The following is a 19638-nucleotide window of genomic DNA, read 5'->3' as shown; positions in this document are numbered from 1 at the left end:
AGATTCACCGGCCTATACCTCTATCATCCTCATTGCTAATCAGATTGAATATTTTGCGATGAATTCCGAGATTTCTAAACAGGATCGTTTCATGTTTGTGCATAGCAATGGTCCAACGCATTTGGAAGGCAGAGACAGTCGTACGAACCGCAGAATCAGGCAACATGTCATGCGTGATATCGCTCAAGCTTGGCGCAAGCCCCGCCGAAATCCTCAGATCCAACTGGCATTGACAGCTTCCCATGAGGAATCAGAAGCCGTTGTCAAGGAGCGGATCAAATGCAACCGGGTCGCACATCGACGGCGACCTTCGCAATGCCTAGAAAATACATGTCAGTTCATCTTAGCAGGTCCGGTTTGGGACTATCATCCACTTGCTATAATAAATCATGGATGTGGTGAGGATGCCTTTGCTGCATATGGCCTTGCTCTCATGACATACAGGGACGAAAATCGTGGAAGTATGCTATTGCGCTTCCATTCATCATCTCTTCACTCGCCTGCTAACTGTTTGTGGAAGATTTGTTTGGGGGAGGATTTCTCTTTTGTTCGGCTTACCAGAGATCAAAGATGTTTCGCCATATTCATGACAGCCCAGAAATATCTGCTGCAGTATCTTCGCGGCCAAGCAAAACCAACAAAGCGATTGCGCTCGCGCGCATGACAGAAACTCTGCTCTGCATTGAGACATCGTTAGCAGACGCTGATATAAGTAGAGCCACGAGCAATAACGTGATACGTGCGGTTCTAGGATCTATCTGTTACAGCGTAGAGTACCTGGAAAAACTTTCTGTTTATATCGACTTGTACTAACAATCACCAGTTTGTAATTGCGGATTTTGACCAGGCTCGAGTTCACTTAGATGGTGTCAAGATGATGGTAACAATGAGAGGTGGCGTCCATAAGCTCTCAGATGACTATCAGCTCCGTTTAATGATTTTCTGGTTTGTGAAGTTACCATTCGAATCAGAAGTCAGACTGACAAGCATGCCATATAGGGTTGATATCCTAGTAGCACTACTTAACGATCAACAACCACGATTTTCTGCACCAAGCGAGCTCTTCCCTCCAGTTATATCATCTGCAACAGTTCCGATCACAATTGTCGAGATTGCTTCCAGCCTTGTAGAAACGCATGATTGGACGGCATCATGTCAATGCGCGATCGATACTCTCGCAAAGCTTGCAAATGTTTCGTTGCTCATCCAAGCAGACTTGGTCTCTAAAGGCAAGGATTTATGGAAGGACGAACTGTCTCTAGGGTTTCACATCAACCCTATTGCGCATCATCTCTTGGAGTCACTGCCCACTGGGTGTTTCCAAATCTCGACACATGCCATACTGGAGGCACTTCGTTTGGGTATGATTGTATGGATCATTTGGACTAAACAAATGTCTCAAGCATACCCAGCACAGACTACACCGTACGTCGCAAGGTTATTAGATTTGCTTTCAGACCGATCCAAATGGCAGTTCATGGTAGACCGTCCGTCAATTGTCACGCTCTATTTCTGGCTGTTCATGATCTGCGCAACTACATGTTCTGCCACCAGGCAAAATCCAGCCGCTCTAGGTTCTCTGGCTTTTATCATAAACAGAATGAATGTGCCGTCAAGTCAAGAAGCAATGGCGAGACTGCGATCGATGCCATGGGTTAATGGTTTTGAGAGCCAGTGGGCTTTGCTTATGGAAGATACAGTCACAAGCTTACTGATGGTAGAAACTAATGTGCGGATAGAAAAGGGCACACTCATATGAAATAACAGCTCATAAAGTATCCAATCGTTATATGCCAACTGTCATCGACAGTTCAGGAGTCTAAGGAGATGCTTCGAATGAATTATCAACTAAGCTAATGTAAAGAACTTATTGTTACTCCTTAACTAAGGGAAAGATGGCACCTAGCAATGCGACATAATGTGGCTGGTGTTTTGCTCAAAGCCGCGAACCACTTTCTGCGAGAGCTTGCTTCGCCATCTTGAATGGTAGACAGGCGACAGATGCTTGTTATGCTGAAAGAGAAATCCTTGTTAAGCGCAGGCTACTACTCGCTCCTATGGCAACCACAACAACTAGCCCTTGAGTGACTGTATCATGATCTGGTCCATGATATCATTGAAAGCTAAGCTGCTGCGTTGATTGCTCTAAGCCACTGAAGTCATCGTTAAAGCTGACCATGGTGCTAAGAACCATAAGAATATCCTCGGAACTCAATTCGCTTCGCCTAGAGAGGGCCAAGGCGTTGGCTGTGCGAATCGCGTTCTTGACCTGCCGACCATTCAGATTCACACTGGCGAACTGGCGAACTAGTTCATCAGGCCATTTCCCTGGATCATATTGGGCGGTGCGTTTCAAAAACATGCGCCATAATTCTGTTCGTTGGTTTGTGTCGAGGGGTGGGTACTTTAGGGCTAGGTGAATACGAGACTGAAAGGCCAAGTCGAAGGTTGTCACTCTATTGGTCGTTAGGAACATGATTCCTTCAAAGTATTCTAAAGTACGCAAGAAAACTAAGACGTGTTAAAACGGTTCGTGGACGACAAGATAAGTATTGGAACATTGAACATACTTGAGACTAGGCCGTTTCTGATCAGGTCGTGGGAAGATCGTGCCTCCAAGAAGACATCAGCCTCGTCTAGAAGTAGAATAGCTCTCCATTTTGTCACCAGCTTGAGAATCTTGGTTAAATTCTTTTCAATTGCTTCAATATTGGAACCCAAGTCCCCAGACATCAGCACATAGTATGGGCGGTGGATTTTATCAGCAATACTTTCTACAGTGAACGTCTTGCCAACACCAGGCTCGCCATGGAGCAAAAAGATACAGCCTTTGCCTTTATGTTTGATGAAGTCATCAAAATCATTAGGAAGTGACCTTTTTACTGTGCTCTGTTCTGTTAGCGCCCGAATTAGTTGCTTTTGCGGAGCAGGAAACAGCAATGCGTCGAACGCGTCTTCGTTAAACTCGATATCGCAGACATTGTCGACCATGAACCAGCACCAACGCCTGTCTGCGAGGGAGAAGCCCGGGATTTTGAAGTTGCTGATTAAAAGATCATCATCTATGATGTGTCCATCTTCAACTTTCTTAGTACTCTCCAGGAAGATATCTGCATGTGTCCTGTGTTCGATAAAAGATGGACAATCAAGCATGATGCGCCCTTTTATCTGTAATTCGTTAGTACATACCTTGAGAAATCGAAGATCAAGGACGACCTACCATGATCGCTTCCTGGGGGTATTCGTGCCTCAATCCACCCCATGAAGTAGCAACCCGCTCATATTCCACGGCCCAAGCCAGCCCAGCATAAGCTCGGTACTGAACTCCAACAAGTGATTGAAACTTTCTTCCTCTAGTTATCATCCTTTGTCGCAGTTGCTCAACATCGCCCTTGTAGAATTTGAGAGGATAGAGTAGTAGTTTGGCAATCTCTATGGTGCCTTCATAATTCTTGATATCGAATTTGCGGTGATGATAGCCAAAGTTGACCCCATCGTGAGCAAAGACTTTAGCGGTAATCTCCCACCGGCGACAGTCTCCGGGAATAAAACTGGCTTTGTGTATTTCGAGGATGGATTCTGTCTTGCGTGCGGCATCGTAGAACGCAAGCTCCCCGGGCTTGAAGACCATCCACACGTCATCAAATCCTATACTGGGTGTTTTGGAGTATGTGACAGAGGATTCGTATCTATGAATCGCTCGCCGAAACTCCCGTTCAGTATATGTGATCAGCGTGAGGATATGCATCTTAGCTGCCAAGTTTTCGTGGTTCTTGGCGTATTTTTTTAAACTGTTCCTGTGATGATATAAGCAGCCCATAGTCTCTGCCACTGTCCAACCATTGAGATGAATGACGGGGCCATCGAAGTTTTGCGTAGGATAACGTTTGACAACGTTGCGAAGGGCGTCTTGTATGGACGGCGAGTGTATTTCAACTCTCATCTCTTCGATCTTGCCATCTCTGCTGTAGTACTTGTAGGCACGCACGGCATATTGAGATTTCTCGTCATCCGCATCTTCTTTCTGTCCCTTCTCCTTGACTTGTCTGGTGCCATTAAGAGAGTATCTGGCCTCATACTCTTTGATTTCGCACTTTAAATCACCTGTTGTCGCCCCATTGATCAATTGCTTCTGCTGTTTCTTTAGGGTCTCAATAGGTGCCTCCTCAACTGATACTCCGTTTCCATTCAGCTTTGTACTTTCGGTTTCATCGACAGATTCGACATCGGATTCATCTGTGGTGTCCATCTGCTTGTATTCTGCGATTTCCGGCTTCATTTTGCGTGGACGTGAGAACAGTGGATGCTGACTGAATTTATCACTAATTCAAGCCCAGGCATTCTTTGTCAAGTGCTGCGACACGGAAGGTCTTTAGGCGCATGAATGTATCAAGGCGCGCGAAGATGGACTTGTCTATAATAAAATAATGGTAGTCGTTACTGGGTTTACGCGTTGCAAAGAAAATCTGAGAAACTCTTTGTGCTGAGGCTTTGCTGTGCCTGATTGCGGGGCACATCTACCAACGCATGATTCTGGCAAGTGTATGATATGTTGCGAGCGCTATCAGCTGCGCAGCTGCAGACACGAGTGGTTGCAATTGCGGATCCCTGGACAGGTGTACAGGCGAGATGTGGTTTGGCCCCCACGCTAACGATCTTTATGAAAGCCTAGGGAGGATTCTCTCTATATCAGCAGGGGTCTTTTTGCCCGCGCCTGCGGGCCATAGCCAGAGTTGTCTCCAAGGCTCTCTGACCCAAATCTGCCGATCTCACACATTCGCTGTTTACCTTATGATCACGACATACCCTCAAGAACTAATTCTTTAGTCTTGTCGTCAGAAATGGAACAGTCACCTCTCAAACTGCTCTCTCTGGGTATGTCAGCAACAGCAACAAATCTATTTATATGACCAAGCGATTAATGAGCCTAGATGGTGGTGGAGTACGCGGCTACGCAGAGCTTATGATCCTTGAGGCAATCATGAAACGTGTGCAGGACAGACTATGTCTACAAGACACGCCTCTGCCCGCTGACTACTTCGATATGATCGGCGGAACATCAACGGGCGGGTAGACAGTCCAAACTACCCATGGAGAACCAGGCCAACTGCTGATGAGCAAGTAGCCTAATTGCCATAATGCTCGGCAGACTCCGTATGTCTGTTGAAGAATGTCAGGCCGCATACGAGATGCTCACTCGTGAGTTCTTTGAGAAGCAGTTGCCTTTTCATGGATTTGGGAGACAGGGTCGTTTCAGTGCCGAAGATTTCGTCCGTATTATCCGGGCTCAGGTGAGGCAAAAGCTCGGCGACAGTGAAGCTCGTCTTAGATCAGAAAATAATCACACCTGCAAAGTGTCAGTGATTCTTGCAACGCAGCTCATTTATAGCCAACACTAAACTTTTGTAGGTTTGTATGTACGGTCTGCACTGATGATGTGAAGAACATTAGACTCCTCAGGTCATATCAGTCAAAGGACAACCAGGAATATGATTGCGCAATATGGGAAGCAGCTCGAGCTACCGCAGCAGCACCCACCTACTATGCCTCCGTTCAGATTGGACCAGCAGGGCGCAAGGAGAATTTTATTGACGGCGCGCTTGGCTGTAACAATCCAATATATAAACTCCATGATGAAGCAGAGCGATGCTTTGATTCATTAAGAAAGGTAGCTTGTGTTGTTAGTCTTGGAACTGGCAAAAGGAGAACAACTCAGATCCTTCCCGCAGATCGCCTGGTCGACAAACTGACATGGAATGCAAGACGCCTCATGAAGAGCCTCAAAGAGTTAGCCGTTGACTCAGAAAAAAGCGCAGAGGATATGAAACGGAAATACATAGGCACTGACGGGCTTTACTACCGATTCAATGTCGAAAGGGGACTTGAAGATGTTGAGTTGGCGGACTGGGACAAACTAGCCAAACTGCGAGCAATCACGCTTGGATACATTGCCGATCCTGACATTCGACTCGAGTTAGACAAGGTTGCCGATGCTCTAGTGGGAGCGCCAACTGCAAAAAAGGCGTATTCATTGGGAATGTTGTGTAAGTGTGCTTGACCTCGCACCATTCCGGTTTTTACTTAATCGTAGCAGCTGATACTGGGCAAAGCATCATCAAACCAGGTTGTTATGGATACTGTAGAAAAAGGAAGCTCCGATGAAAAACCTCCAGAATACCATCGAAGTTACTTGGAAGAGTACTTCACTAAGCTTGGAGGCCTTCCCAGCTCGAGTTTACTGAACCACTACCTCGCACAACAGTTTGTGGATGTAGAGGCTGATTATGAAAGCTGCTCTTGGTTTTTCCAGCGACAAGAATTTCAGGACTTTCATGGAAGCCCAAACACATCCGTCTTATGGGTTAAGGGAGCTCCAGGCTTCGGAAAGTCCGTCCTCGCTGCTACAACTGTCCACCACCTCTACCAAACAGAGCCCGCAGTTGTCCGAATACTTTACCACTTTTGCAGCCGAGAGCCTTCATGTACAACTTTGAGAGAAGTAATGTGCAGCTTTCTCGCTCAGATAAGTCAGTGGAATGACGATGAGGGTCTCAAGATTTTACGGGCCTTCCATACCAAGTACACGGACCTGTCAGAGCCTGTAGAAGGACTCGATGAAGGTCTCATCAATGTCTTTCGGGACATTCTCATGTCTTTGTCTGGCAAAATATTCATTGTGGTCGACGGAATAGACTCCTGTATTTCTTCACCTCCTCTGTCAGTCATTCTTTATCAAAGCATTGAGCACAATTCTCCCAGCGAACAAGAGTCAGCCCCTGGCAATCTTGGCGAGAAAACAAGGAAAAGAGACCATCACTATGAGGTTGATGATTCAAGCAGTAGCGCATCTAATGTGAGAGATGATCAGGAGAAACAGGTAGATCTCCGTCAAGGAGCTCATTTGAAGCTTTTTCTTACATCAAGACACGACATTGTTGAGATTGTACGGATATCTCAAAGGGTTCAGCCATCTAGAACTGACAGTCCTCGAATACAGCAGCTCACCATGACGGCAGAAAACACAGGCAACGATCTCAGGATGTTTGTGCAACGCTATGTCAATGGGTCTGCGTCACCAACTGCATTACTTCCGCAAGACCACCGAAATGATATAATAAACACGGTATGCGAGCGTGCTCATGGTATGCTTCTCTATGCAGCTTTGGTTCTCGAACAACTTGATGGCGATAAAATTGCTTCCAAGGCTGCAATCAGATCTACTTTGAAGGATCTCCCACAGAGCATCTATAAGACTTACGAAAGTTACATTCAAGCAGCCGCTAGTAAGAGGAACGGCGCCGAGGTCTTTTGGTGGATATACTCTGCCACGAGACTGCTTTCTTGGAATGAACTTCAGAATGGCATTGCCATGGTCGATGGCGAGTACGACGATGATGAATGGATCGAACAGGACAAATACACTTTTATCTATCAAGTGTGTGGTCCGCTAGTCGAGTTTTGCGGCGAAAGGAACATGTTCTTGCGCTTTATTCACCCTACAGTCAAAGAATTACTCGATGAGAAAACAGGGCCGGGAGCTTTTATCAAAATTCAACTTGCTCACGCCACTGTGGCATCCAAGATGCTGTCGGTTCTTGGATTTCCTGATGTGCCAAATCTGGCGTACGAGAGCGCGTCTGAGGTGACAATTCTCAAATATCAGACAATTCGTGGGAAGGAACTCTTCTCGTATGCTGTCTTAAACTGGTTCAAACATCTAAGAGCCTTCAGTCAGGTCGGTATTGAGAGCGCTGTATTGGAGAAGGCGCTCGTCCGATTCCTGGCCTCTGATCACTCCTTGAAATGGCTAGTGGCTGCCCTAGTGTTAACCAAGGCAGCTGGTCGAGAGGGTGCGGACACATTGGCCCAAGAGGTCACAGACTGTCTTTGGACATGGCTACGTAGCCGTGGCCCTCCAGTAGATTCTTCTGTGAGGCAGGAAGTTGAGAACTGGTGCTCCGACTTCCTTGTTTTGATGACTGATTGGCAAAATGTTCTCTGGGAGCAGCCTCGCTTTGTCTATTCTCTGCATATAGACCTACTGCCGAAGCAAAACCGTTTTCGAAAGCTCATTGCCGCGCAAAGTCACCAATCCGTTGTCCGATTCAGTGACGCAGTGCTACAAACCCGAAGCTCTCGTCCGCCATTATGGATGAACCACATCGTCAGCATAGACGCCGAGAGAGATCTCGCATATGTTTGTTACCAAGGCTATCTCCAGTGTTATCATATAGTAACAAAGCTATTGGTGGCAGAGATGTGGATCGGACATTCCGTTTGCGACCAAGCTGTCATCTCCCCTGACAAAACAATGCTCGCCCTCTCATTCGTTACAGTCATACCTCGTGCAGAGGAAACTACACCTTCAACAGAAATAACACAAGAATTGTCGGATGCGCGACGCGCGATGAGATATCTGTCAATCCATGTTCATTCCGCGTTTGCGAGCTCGGATTCAGCTGCCAAAGCAAATTCACTTGACGGTAATGAGAGTCATTTCTCCAAAATCCGGAGAGGTTATCAAATATCTTCGCCAGGTGATGGCGATGTTCTGGCCCGATTGTGCCTTGAGAACCAAGATGATGATAACGAAACAGGAAGTCTATCATATCTATTTGATGTCCCAATACTGAAATACGTCGTCTGTTTGGTTCAACTAAATCCTTTGAGGCAGTCTAGAGCAGGCCTTTTCAGTCTGATCCCTGGTATGACCCAGTGTGAGCTGCTGAACTACACAAAACCAGCTGTGTGGAAGATCGATGATCCTAAGATGCTCGCCTTCTCTCCAGACTCACAAGTCTTATTGACGCCGCAAGGTCCTTTCCGGTTCAATAGCGAAGGCCAGATTCATTGGAAGCGTTGGAAACTCGCGCCCAATACTTTCAATGGCGCAAAAGTCACCGTCGACTTCACAACCCTTGCCATGTCTTTCACCAGGACATGCGTGGCCCTGCTAGAATTGGAGACGCTCGCCGTACAACGGGAAATACAGATCCAAGGGATAGGCCATATTCTTGCTATCAGCGACCATGGTAGGTTTCTGCTTATTCTTAAAGTCTCAAATCATCGCAAAACAACGGCAAGGTCAACGAATACCGGAATGGGGAAAACCAGGCTAAGGTCTCAACGAGGGACAATTTGCGTATATGATAAGTCCGACAATTCCTGGGTCGATTTAATGATTCTCTTACCGCCCAAATCCAAGGACATTGACTCGTGGGCTTTTCAAGATGCTCCATGTCAGCCTAGTTTTACTCCTGACATTAGTGATACCTCTAAGGTGGTAATATACGTGCCGCAACATTGGAGTACTACCAGTAATATTCGCTTTTCGTCTGGCGTTCCAAATCCCCGCATGATATCGGATGGTAGTCACCTGCTTGTGTTTGAGGGCCAGCAGCAGAGAGCAGGTTTTGGAAGAGAGCCGATACTTCGGCACATCATTCCTATCCCAATAAAGGTGTAAGTCATGATAGAGTACAGATACATATAGATGCTAAAAATCCTACACAGGGACGAACTACAGGAGAATCCAAGTTTTCCTAGGCTTTTAAACTGGAACGCGAACCTCGACGAAGTGACAGTAACAACGGATGGACGACTAGAGAGAATTGAATTGAACGACTTACAGCGAAAAATAGCAAATTTTCAAGGCAGGGACTCTAGTATACGCCAGAGAGGCAACCTCATGGACACGATGGGAATCTTGGCTTCTTGTCTTCTACTCTCACCTGAACTCAACATTCTGTATCGCGTACAACTGATAGAAGCCAGTGGTCGTACAACCGATATCAAGCGCGGACAGGATACTCTTTCGATCCTTGATTTGACAATTCGCATTGAGATGGTGGATGAATACGATGTTCAGCCAGCATATGTGGAGATCCAGGAAGCTCGCTCGTCTATCCCGGTGAAGTTTCTGCAATCAGGTCAAACAATTAGCATAGCCAACTCGGGTTTACTCATGATTGGGACTTTGAGCCTCTTGACTCAAGCTACCGAGCGGAGACTCAAAGCAATTCCGATAGTTCCTCAAGTCAACATATACGAGCGAGCGCTGAGTGCCTTCGCTTGCTGCGTACAACCTTTTGGTCCTCCGAGTTCCAGTCAACTCCTGCAGATTTTCGATAGCACAAGTCCAAGGGTTCGATACAGCATATTTTCGGAAGAGAGGGTCACCTTTTCAGGGCTCAAAGAGAAGTGGCAAGTGACGCCTGGACAGCGCAATGTGGAGGATGGGTTTGTACCAATCATCACTCAGGCTCCACGAAACGGTCTTTACGTCTGCCAATATAGCCGAAAATTTGATGTCGGAGAAGTTATTGACGGCATCATCCGAGAAGCGACCTCTTTTGAGCTTTTCTGTTGTATATACGACTCCGAGAAGGATAAAGTCCTCTGGATGGTGCACACTACGACTGGGGGAACTATCCATGGAAGCCAAGAAGGTGTCCCACGAGTAGCTTGGGCGCTGCATCCAACGGAACCTCTCCTTATTTGGGCTGCTCCTGGGCACCGCGTCAAGCTCTCACACTTCAATACAGGAAGACCACCGGTGAATATTGCAGGTAGGCATCAGACATGACACATCTCTTCTCATACGAAAACGTGGCGCTAAAGGACCTTTGCTAATATACCTTTTTCTTGCTTTCAGAGCCTCTAGATTTTGAAGTCGACTCTTCAGAAGGCATACGTTTCTCACCGAACGGCCGATATGTCCTGTTGCGAGCTCACGAAACGTGCTGCAACTTCTTCTACGCACGGAAACCAGATGTATCACGTCATACAGTCATTGTGCTCGACTTGCAAACAGGACTCAGGACGAAGCTAACCCTATGTAGCCCATCAAATATCTCAGCGGATCTGGACAATGACTACATCAAACTTTATCGTCTAACTCGAGGCGACGCGATAGAGATGACCGTTTTGAAATTGCCAGAGATGGTTGAGACGACGCGGTTCAATCTTACCCACCTGCCCGCGGACTGCTCCTGTCCAATGTGTGGCGAGACGTTCCAGCAAAAATGTGACATCTTCGTGCAGCACTTTGACAACTCTATAGCTGTCGCTATAAGTCATGGGCCAGTCCACAAGGGGTACAGCCCTATCACTGATCGAACCTGTGAACCGATTATTCTAAGGACAAGTATTCCGAGAGAACCTCTGACCATTGAGCCTAACGATACAATGATAAAGAATAGGAGCGTCACATTCTGCCCTAGGCTAATTGATAGGGAAGGAAAGCTATGTCAATTCTGCCTGAATGAATGGGACAAGAAAGATGAATATCAAAAACAAGTTCTCTTGACTAATGACAGGAGATTGAAGAACACTGCAAAGAGAAGTCGCACGAGGACAGAACTAGAAGACCTGATAAGGCGCGAGCTAGACATTCCCGCATCAGAGCTCTTTTCGGTACACGATGAAGAACACGTCGATCCTTCCTTTCGAGAGCCATTCAAGGCTATAAAATCAAAGCTGCTGTTGGACTCGGCTTTAGGAAAGAACGTTTTCTCCGTTAGGATACAACCCATACTGCACTTGGAGAACTATAGAATTTTCGATACAGGTCAAACAATCACGTCTGACAGGTTAGAGGCTATGACAGGCGACCTCGAACTCCGTGCAACCGAGTCGTTGAGATTTGGTATCGGTGTCGATAATTTCAACGAGAAATTATTCTATCTGATGAAGAAAATCGGGCTATGCAGTGATTTACCGGACACTTGGGAGGAAGTGGTAGAGTTGATGAACGTCATTGATGAGGATATCGGCATTCAGGCTGTGATAGATCCAATATTTCCTCCTGGCGAGACCACAATTGGCACTAAGATATCGCTACTTGTTCACACCTTCCATTTTGGGAGCGATTATAAGCCAACCGGACAATCAAGTTTTGACTGGACAAGCGCTATGGACTACGGATGGATCGAACAGGACATTGGTTCTGTGTATCGAAGTTGGTTTCTCGACGATATCAGATCGCTACGATCTTGGTACAACTTTCGAGACCTCGACCAGGCGGCAATGAGTTCAACACGACTGTTGTCAAGTGAAGACGCATCTGGTCGATTCTTCAGACAAGCACTTTTAGAATACGACGTAAATGGAAACCTCAACGACGGCCTGACTCAGGACGAGTTGTCGAAGCTTGAAGCTGAAAGAAGCCAACCAAGGCAAATGCCAGCTTCGACTACACCCTGGTGGGCAGGAGAAGACGTGGATTATGATGATATTATGCAGGCAAGCAAGGAATGGGATACCGGCCTTGAAAATATGTCACGAATAAGCCCTGGTGCCGCAGAATTCTTCAAATTGAGGCTCAACGCAATGCTTCATCAAAGCTTTTTGAGGGAAATATAGAGTCAGATTAGGCGTTGAGTGGCGTGCTGCTTTCCTTGAGGCTTGAAGATAGGGGGTTGAGGGTTGAACTTACCCTTTACCAACTACTATAGTCCTTGAGCGCTGACCTAATCTCAATAGCTGCTTTTTAGAGTATGATGCATAAACAGCGCACTTTGTAAGCAGCAAGTCTTACCACCCTTTTTCGTAATTGAGAGTAACCAAGCCCTTCCATACGCCCCATGGATACATAGCTTGGATTGGACCATATGTACATATATATGTGTATCTCTCGAGTGTGTGTGTGTGTGTGTTTAAATACCCAACCGCTTGCGATTAAGCAATTACCAGTGCCTCTTGGCGTCCAAAATCCCTAACTAGCTCTCAGAGGCAATGTTAAAGATTATACCTACCGAAAAACAGAACATTATTGTGGAAGATCGCGGAGAGACTTGCTGAGGAGTGCTGGTGTTTCGGGAAGTTACAGGGACCGGATCTTGCACGATTCAGCGGTCGACGCTGTCTCATAACCCCTAATAAGCGTTCGGCTGTAAGAATATTAAGAGCGAAGCCTATCCGAGAATGAGATAGTATTTCTAAAATGGCGTTTTCAGTTGTGAGCACTTCCCAAGTGTTTGTAGACAGTGAACTCTGAGAAGAGTTGCACCAAGCACTGTTGCCTCAGATCCTAAGCTTCAAGTCCAGCCCTGTTCACATCAACCATCAACTACAACCCGTCGTTCATCTAGAATTGTTCTGTCTCTCGAAAGAGTTTATTTGATTACTATAACCGCTTCATTGACTGGTGGGAAAACCTAGCTTTTTGTTGCAGTCAAGCTTCACAAGGAAACCCCGCGGTGACCGCTCCCTGCTCAATGTTGTATCTGATACAACGGTGGGCACCACAATTGTCAAGCGGCCCAGGAACCTCCGCAGCTCAATTTCGGCTTGCCTCCTCCGACTACGAAGTTGGCTTGATTTTTTTCCTTAAAGTCATTCCCGTACTACGGTCTTCACATTCCGAATACGAGAACAACAAAACCGGTGGTGAAATATGCAATGTGAGCTCGCTGTCCTCTAACAAAACCTGTGATCTGTAGCCAAATTATGCTTTTGGAAATATAACGTTTGCAACAGCTCAACATACCATCCATCTGCCTTCCTTTTTTTTTTCTTTTAATTGGCAGCGGGTGATGTATTTATACACAATAGATGCTTGACTGGGCTCACACCAACAAAATGAGGCCTATTCACATACTCAGATGTCTGCTCGTTACAGCTTTCGGGCAATTGAGTGGAGCTGCAAAAGTACATATATTCACCGTCTCAGGGGCTCGAGTTTCGATCTCGTAATTGTTCTAATGACCACAGCAGAGCACAGTAGACACCAACTCACGACGACAAATCTTCACCGGCAGCAATTTTACCAATCCCGTGGTATATGAGGATTTCGCCGATAATGACATCTCAGTTGGACCCGATGGTGCTTTCTACTTTTCTGCATCAAACATGCACTATAGCCCTGGAGCACCGCTATTGCGGTCGTACGACCTAGCGAATTGGGAGATCATTGGCCACTCCGTACCAACTCTGGACTTTGGTGATGCCTACAACTTGGATGGCGGCCAAGCCTACAGACGAGGCACTTGGGCGTCGACTCTTAGATACCGGAAAAGCAACGGGCTGTGGTATTGGATCGGCTGTGTCGATTTCTGGTACAGTTATGTATATACCGCGCCCTCTCCAACAGGCCCCTGGACAAGAGCGGCTCAATCTCCCGGTGGTACATGCTACTATGACTGTGGGCTCCTTATCGATGACAATGATACTATGTATATTGCATATGGCGCTACCAATGTTTACGTAGCACAGCTTGCTGCGGATGGTTTGAGTCAGGTCAAGACTGTGAATGTCTTCAACGCTTCAGATGTCAGTGCTGATGGAATCGAAGGAAACCGCATGTATAAACGCGACGGGACATACTATATTCTCGACGATCATCCGGGCGACACGACGTACATCTGGAAGTCAGATAATCCTTTTGGACCTTATACCAGCAAGGTTCTTGTTAGTGGCATTCAGTCTCCTGTTTCTGGCGGAGGTGCTCCCCATCAAGGCAGCCTTATAGAGACTGCAAACGGGGACTGGCACTACATGTCCTTCACTTGGGCTTATCCGGCCGGGAGAATGCCTGTCTTGGCTCCGATTACCTGGGGCAGTGATGGCTTTCCAACATTGATGACTGATTCGAACGGTGGTTGGGGCGTTACATATCCAATGCCCCTTCCAGCTCACCCTCTAACCAACTGGACTGGTACAGACGCTTTCAGGGGTACATCACTTGAGCCAGCGTGGGAGTGGAACCATAACCCAGACACGACAAGATACACCGTCAACAATGGCCTTACTCTATCGACCGCTACAGTCACATCTGACCTGTATGCTGCGCGGAATACGCTCACCCACCGCATTCATGGCGAATTCCCCGTCGGCACCGTCGCCATCGACTTCACCAAAATGGCTGACGGCGACTTCTTTGGCCTAGCTGCCTTCCGCGACCGAAGCGCCTCGATCGGAGTCTTTCGCAATGGTAGCAGCTACTCATTGCAAGTTGTGCATAACATGACGCAAGACGAGTCGACGTGGGCGACGACAAGCAACGGCACTGTTGTAGCAACGGCGAACATCTCCGGAAAGAAAGTGTGGCTGCGAGTATCGCTGGATGCGCGAGCGAGTGGCACAAAGGCGGCTGACTTTTGCTATAGCACAAACGGCAAGACTTTCATGAAGCTGGGCCCGTCGTATACAATGTGGACGAACTGGGCATACTTCATGGGGTACCGGTTTGGCATATTCAACTATGCTACCAAAGCGCTGGGTGGCTCTATTTTCATTAGCTCGTTCACGAGCTCGTGAAAGAGCAAGCCTCGGGCAAGGAGCATACCCTCCAAGCGATGTACATAGTGATAGTACCTTGTAGAGTAAATATGGCATGCCGCTTGGCCTAGAAAGTCCTATATCAACAAGATGACGGTGAATGTTGTAACTCTGGAGTCGAACACCATCAAGGCAAGGCGTTTTGGTACAGTGAAATTGTTGACTAGTGACGGTGCCAAAAAATTCCATACGAGAACTCAGTATATTTCGTACCAAGTACAGTGCCTGGGTTTGTTTAGTGGCCAAAAAGTCGGCAATTTGTCTCTTGTTCTTCTTCCACGGTTATTATAGCATTGGTTACCCAATTCACGTCTGAGCAAGATTCGCCCATGTATACCATAGATAGTAAATGCCGATTGAAATGGCAAAAAGAACTGCATAAAATTAGTGACACTGTGATAGTGTGTCACTGTCCCCTGGGAACGGTGCAGCGGAGCTTAATCTCCTTGAACAGGGCAAGCTCGCTGCAGCAGCAGGGGATGCAAGGAAGGTTGCAGGCTTCGACGGATTGTGGGACTCGATCCCCTGCCGTAGCGAGAGTCTAGCATGTGCCGGATCGTCCAATGCATCTCCCCGCGAACGCGGGACATTTTGCGCGCACGCGACTTGCCTTCATTAAGGATTAGTCGAGGGAGGCGGCATGGAGGCTCTTCACAACGTTTTGTTTTTTGTTTCAGAACATCAACCAGCATCATAGATTACTGACGAACAAACTCTCCGTTCGATGGTTCCTGGTTGCCCCAATTGACGGGAAACTCTTCGTAAATGATTGCTCATATCTGCTGAAGTCTCTTTCTTCAATGTTTCAATAATCTTGAAAAGATCCTTGCATGTCACTGCCACAGCCCCACAGAAAATCCAGGAGTGAAACTGGATCAGAGCCAGACTCGCCAGACTCGCCAGAGCCGAACACCAACTGACGAGCACATTGTGTCAAGCCCGTAGATCTGGATTGATTAGCTTGCGGGCCGGGCGGGTTGCACTGCTCCACCTCACACGAGATCAACATCACCTGCAGCATGCTGGTGGAAAGGGATAGCTGAACCTGTTGAGGTACATCGACATGACGCCTAATATCCTTCTATGCACATGTATCTCCTGCTGGGCCGCAGATAACAATAGATTCGATGTGAGTGCCAATTAAACATAGCAGCTGGCCGTTGCAACTCTCGTTTCTCCTTCTCTCTTCATTCTTCAACACCTTTCCTTCGAGGGCTCCTTCGAGCCAGCTCTTCATAGTCTTTCCTTGAATCTTCCCATGGTCCATTTTCCACCTTGGAACAATGGCTGCCATTACTGGCCACCGTAGTAGGTCTGGCCGTTTGGTCATCTTCGTGGCCATTGCACTCGCTATCTCTTATTTCACTTTCATTACGAGCTATCCTTCCCGTCAAAAGGACGGCACTAGGCGGCGTCCCTTCACTTATGTCCACAGCACCTTTGATTGGGCCCATCGACCAGAGAAACACCCCGTGGCATCCTATGAGCGGCTACCATCTGGCAGTCCTCTGCAGTTGCGCAGAATCCAGTACGATTTCCAGGATCAACATGACACAAGACACTGGAAGGCACAGGAGAGACGCAGAAAGGTGGTGAAACAAACATTTCAGAAGAGCTGGGAGAGCTACAGGGAATACTCTTGGGGTTACGATGAACTCTCGCCAGTCTCTCTTGGAGGGGTGGACACGTTCAGCGGCTGGGGAGCTACATTGGTCGACTCGCTCGACGTCCTTTGGATCATGGACATGAAGGACGAGTTCGACGAGGCTGCCCACGCCGTCGCCACTATCGACTGGGACAACTCGACAGCCCTAGAATGCAGTCTCTTTGAGACAAATATACGATATCTGGGTGGGCTTCTAGCAGCATATGACCTGAGCAATGAAACTATGCTCCTTAACAAGGCCGTTGAGCTCGGCCACATGCTCTATGCCGCCTTCGACACGCCAACTCGGATGCCAATCAACGCCTTCAATTTTGAGAAGGCGAAGAAGGGTGAGCTTGTTGCCTCACCCAGAGAGGTATCCGCCAGCATTGGAAGTTTGTCTTTGGAGTTCACGCGGCTGTCTCAATTAACAGGAGATTTGAAGTTCTTCGATGCCATAAATAAGATCAAGAAGGAGCTGGCTCGTACTCAGGACTTGACCAAGCTGCCGGGGCTCTGGCCCACATGGATTGATGCCGCCAATGGCTTTCTAACCCCTGATAGTTCGTTCACGATTGGTGCCATGGCCGACTCTCTATACGAGTATCTGCCTAAGATGTACGCCCTACTTGGCGGTCTCGATGATGTGTACAAGAAGATGTTCAAGAAAGCCATGGAAACCACCAAGAACAATTTGCTCTTTCGACCTATGCTACCGGATGAGGAGAAAGAGGATATCTTGTTCGCTGGTACGATGTACTCTAATGGAGTAACTACAGCTGACCGTATCCCCGAGGGCCAGCACCTTGCTTGCTTCGCCGGAGGTATGTACGCCTTGGGCGGCAAGCTTTTCGACATCAGCGAGTATGTGGAAATTGGCGAGCAGCTTACCAAAGGCTGTGCGTGGGCGTACAAGTCGATGCCGGTAGGCATCATGCCAGAGCAATTCCGCATGCTGGCTTGTAAGACACCCAACCTTGAGAGGTGTCCATGGGACGAGGCAAGATGGAAGAAAGAGGGGAGCAAGAGGTTGCCGAAGGGATACGCCATCGCCCACGATACAAGATATCTGCTCCGGCCGGAGGCGATCGAGAGTGTTTTCTTGCTGTACCGGATGACCGGGAAAAGAGAGTATCAGGACATTGCCTGGGAGATGTTTGAGGCTATAAAGAAAGCCACTGAGACGCGGTTTGCTTACTCGGCAATCAACGATGTGACAAGGGGTGGTGTCATCCAGAAGACGGACTCGATGGAGGTAAGTCCCGAACGATTCATGGGTTGGTATTGCGTGTCTTCTGACCATTTCACAGAGCTTCTGGCTGGCGGAGACGCTGAAGTACTTCTATCTGATATTCTCGCCTCCCGACTTGATCAGTCTGGACAACTACGTCCTGAACACTGAGGCACATCCATTAAAGTTACCCAAGCCAAGCGGAAACAATATATAGACAGGTATATGGGCCAATGCTTTAGGAGTACGGCGTAAGATAGGGATCAACCCAGGCCAAGGAAACAGGTTTCAAGGTAGACAAGAAATAACACGAGCTGATGTTCAGGGATAGAATAAAGCATATAATCTGACAATAAGATCTGAAAAGCCATCGTTACCCAGCGCAGTTGAGTGTGTTTAAGACATATTGTGACAGGGTTGGAACCTGTCTTGAGCTGTTTCCATCGACAATACTGGAAGCTTCTCAGGCGTCCAATAGTCTGACGTACTATCCAACCATAAGTTCAATCTTTCAACAGCTCCTGAAACTTATCAGCATATCGGGGTGGGAAGACATAGTCATAACGGACCTTCCTTAGCCAAGCCTTTCTTCGATTTGGCCGAGTTTGCTAGTCTAGGCTTGACGGCCAGACTGGTCGTTCGGGTTTCAGGCATATTGATAAAGAAGCTCTACTCTGCCCTCCTTGATTCAACAGTAGCTCTGGGATAGACACAAGGGATCTCGGGAAGAGCATTCATGGGAACTATATGGTAACAATAACATGGATACCGTAGCCTTGATATACTCGCCAGCTCGGTCCTCGTGCTCCTCCTCTCTTTCATGAACCTTTGCTCATTGGGCATCTCCGGAATTCCAGACCGCAATGCAGCTTGCTAGTACTCGAGGCCTCGACATTTTCTAGCATTGGCAGGACCAATTGGATCAGAACTCTACACTTCCAGGAGCCAGGGTCAGCCACACGTTCTCTGTTCGGGACAAGTAGGAACAGGAGCCTCGTTCCCGTCCAACGCTCTGATCCGGGGGGCATTCGGTGGCGCACTGATCAGGCAGGGTATGCTTCTACGTAGACTTCATCTTGTGCCGCCCGGGACATCATCCTAATGGGAGAAGCCCACACCAAGAACGACCGAGGGTCGATACCATTCGTGCAGACTGCCTCTTAGCCCCAAAGTCCTTGCAGCCGAGAGATGCACCGAGCACCTTTCACCGTGACGGTGACAAATTGCTTTCATAAATCCTGACCCCCACCGACCACACCTTCCACAAACCATGACCCCCAACAAGCCCCGTGGAGACATGCGAGAAAGTGCAGAAATGGGGAATCCGGGGGCGGCTGTACAACCCTACTGGCAGTGGCGGCCAGTCTGAATACGGATCCTGTCCGCCCGGGCGGGATTTGACTCACGCGAGCACGTTTTCGGATGGTGTTGCATGTTGGATCAACCGGGCGTTCTAGATATCGTGACATCGACCCGAGACGTG

At 47.8% G+C, this 19638-nt stretch overlaps 3 protein-coding genes across 3 annotated transcripts; 2 read left to right on the top strand and 1 right to left on the bottom strand.

Moving 5' to 3' along the window:
- Positions 1-3205: 3205 nt before the first annotated feature.
- UCRPA7_6173 (putative aaa family protein) lies at positions 3206-4279 on the bottom strand (the record flags this gene model as incomplete). The annotated part of the gene is made up of 1 exon (XM_007918713.1): positions 3206-4279. One exon carries the CDS (start codon positions 4277-4279, stop codon positions 3206-3208), a length of 1074 nt encoding a protein of 357 aa, XP_007916904.1.
- A 9302-nt stretch (positions 4280-13581) lies between these two features.
- On the top strand, positions 13582-15258 carry UCRPA7_6172 (putative glycosyl hydrolase family 43 protein; the record flags this gene model as incomplete). Its single annotated transcript, XM_007918712.1, has 3 exons — positions 13582-13606; positions 14210-14369; positions 14673-15258. The coding sequence occupies 3 exons, from the start codon at positions 13582-13584 to the stop codon at positions 15256-15258; spliced, it is 771 nt and encodes a 256-aa protein (XP_007916903.1).
- A 1304-nt stretch (positions 15259-16562) lies between these two features.
- On the top strand, positions 16563-18372 carry UCRPA7_6171 (putative glycoside hydrolase family 47 protein; the record flags this gene model as incomplete). The annotated part of the gene is made up of 2 exons (XM_007918711.1): positions 16563-18179; positions 18235-18372. 2 exons carry the CDS (start codon positions 16563-16565, stop codon positions 18370-18372), a joined length of 1755 nt encoding a protein of 584 aa, XP_007916902.1.
- Positions 18373-19638: the final 1266 nt, after the last annotated feature.

The sequence above is a fragment of the Phaeoacremonium minimum genome (assembly GCF_000392275.1).
Source record: "Phaeoacremonium minimum UCRPA7 unplaced genomic scaffold PA7_03_scaffold_454, whole genome shotgun sequence".
Lineage (NCBI taxonomy): Eukaryota > Fungi > Ascomycota > Sordariomycetes > Togniniales > Togniniaceae > Phaeoacremonium > Phaeoacremonium minimum.
This window is presented reverse-complemented; position numbering and strand designations above follow the sequence as displayed.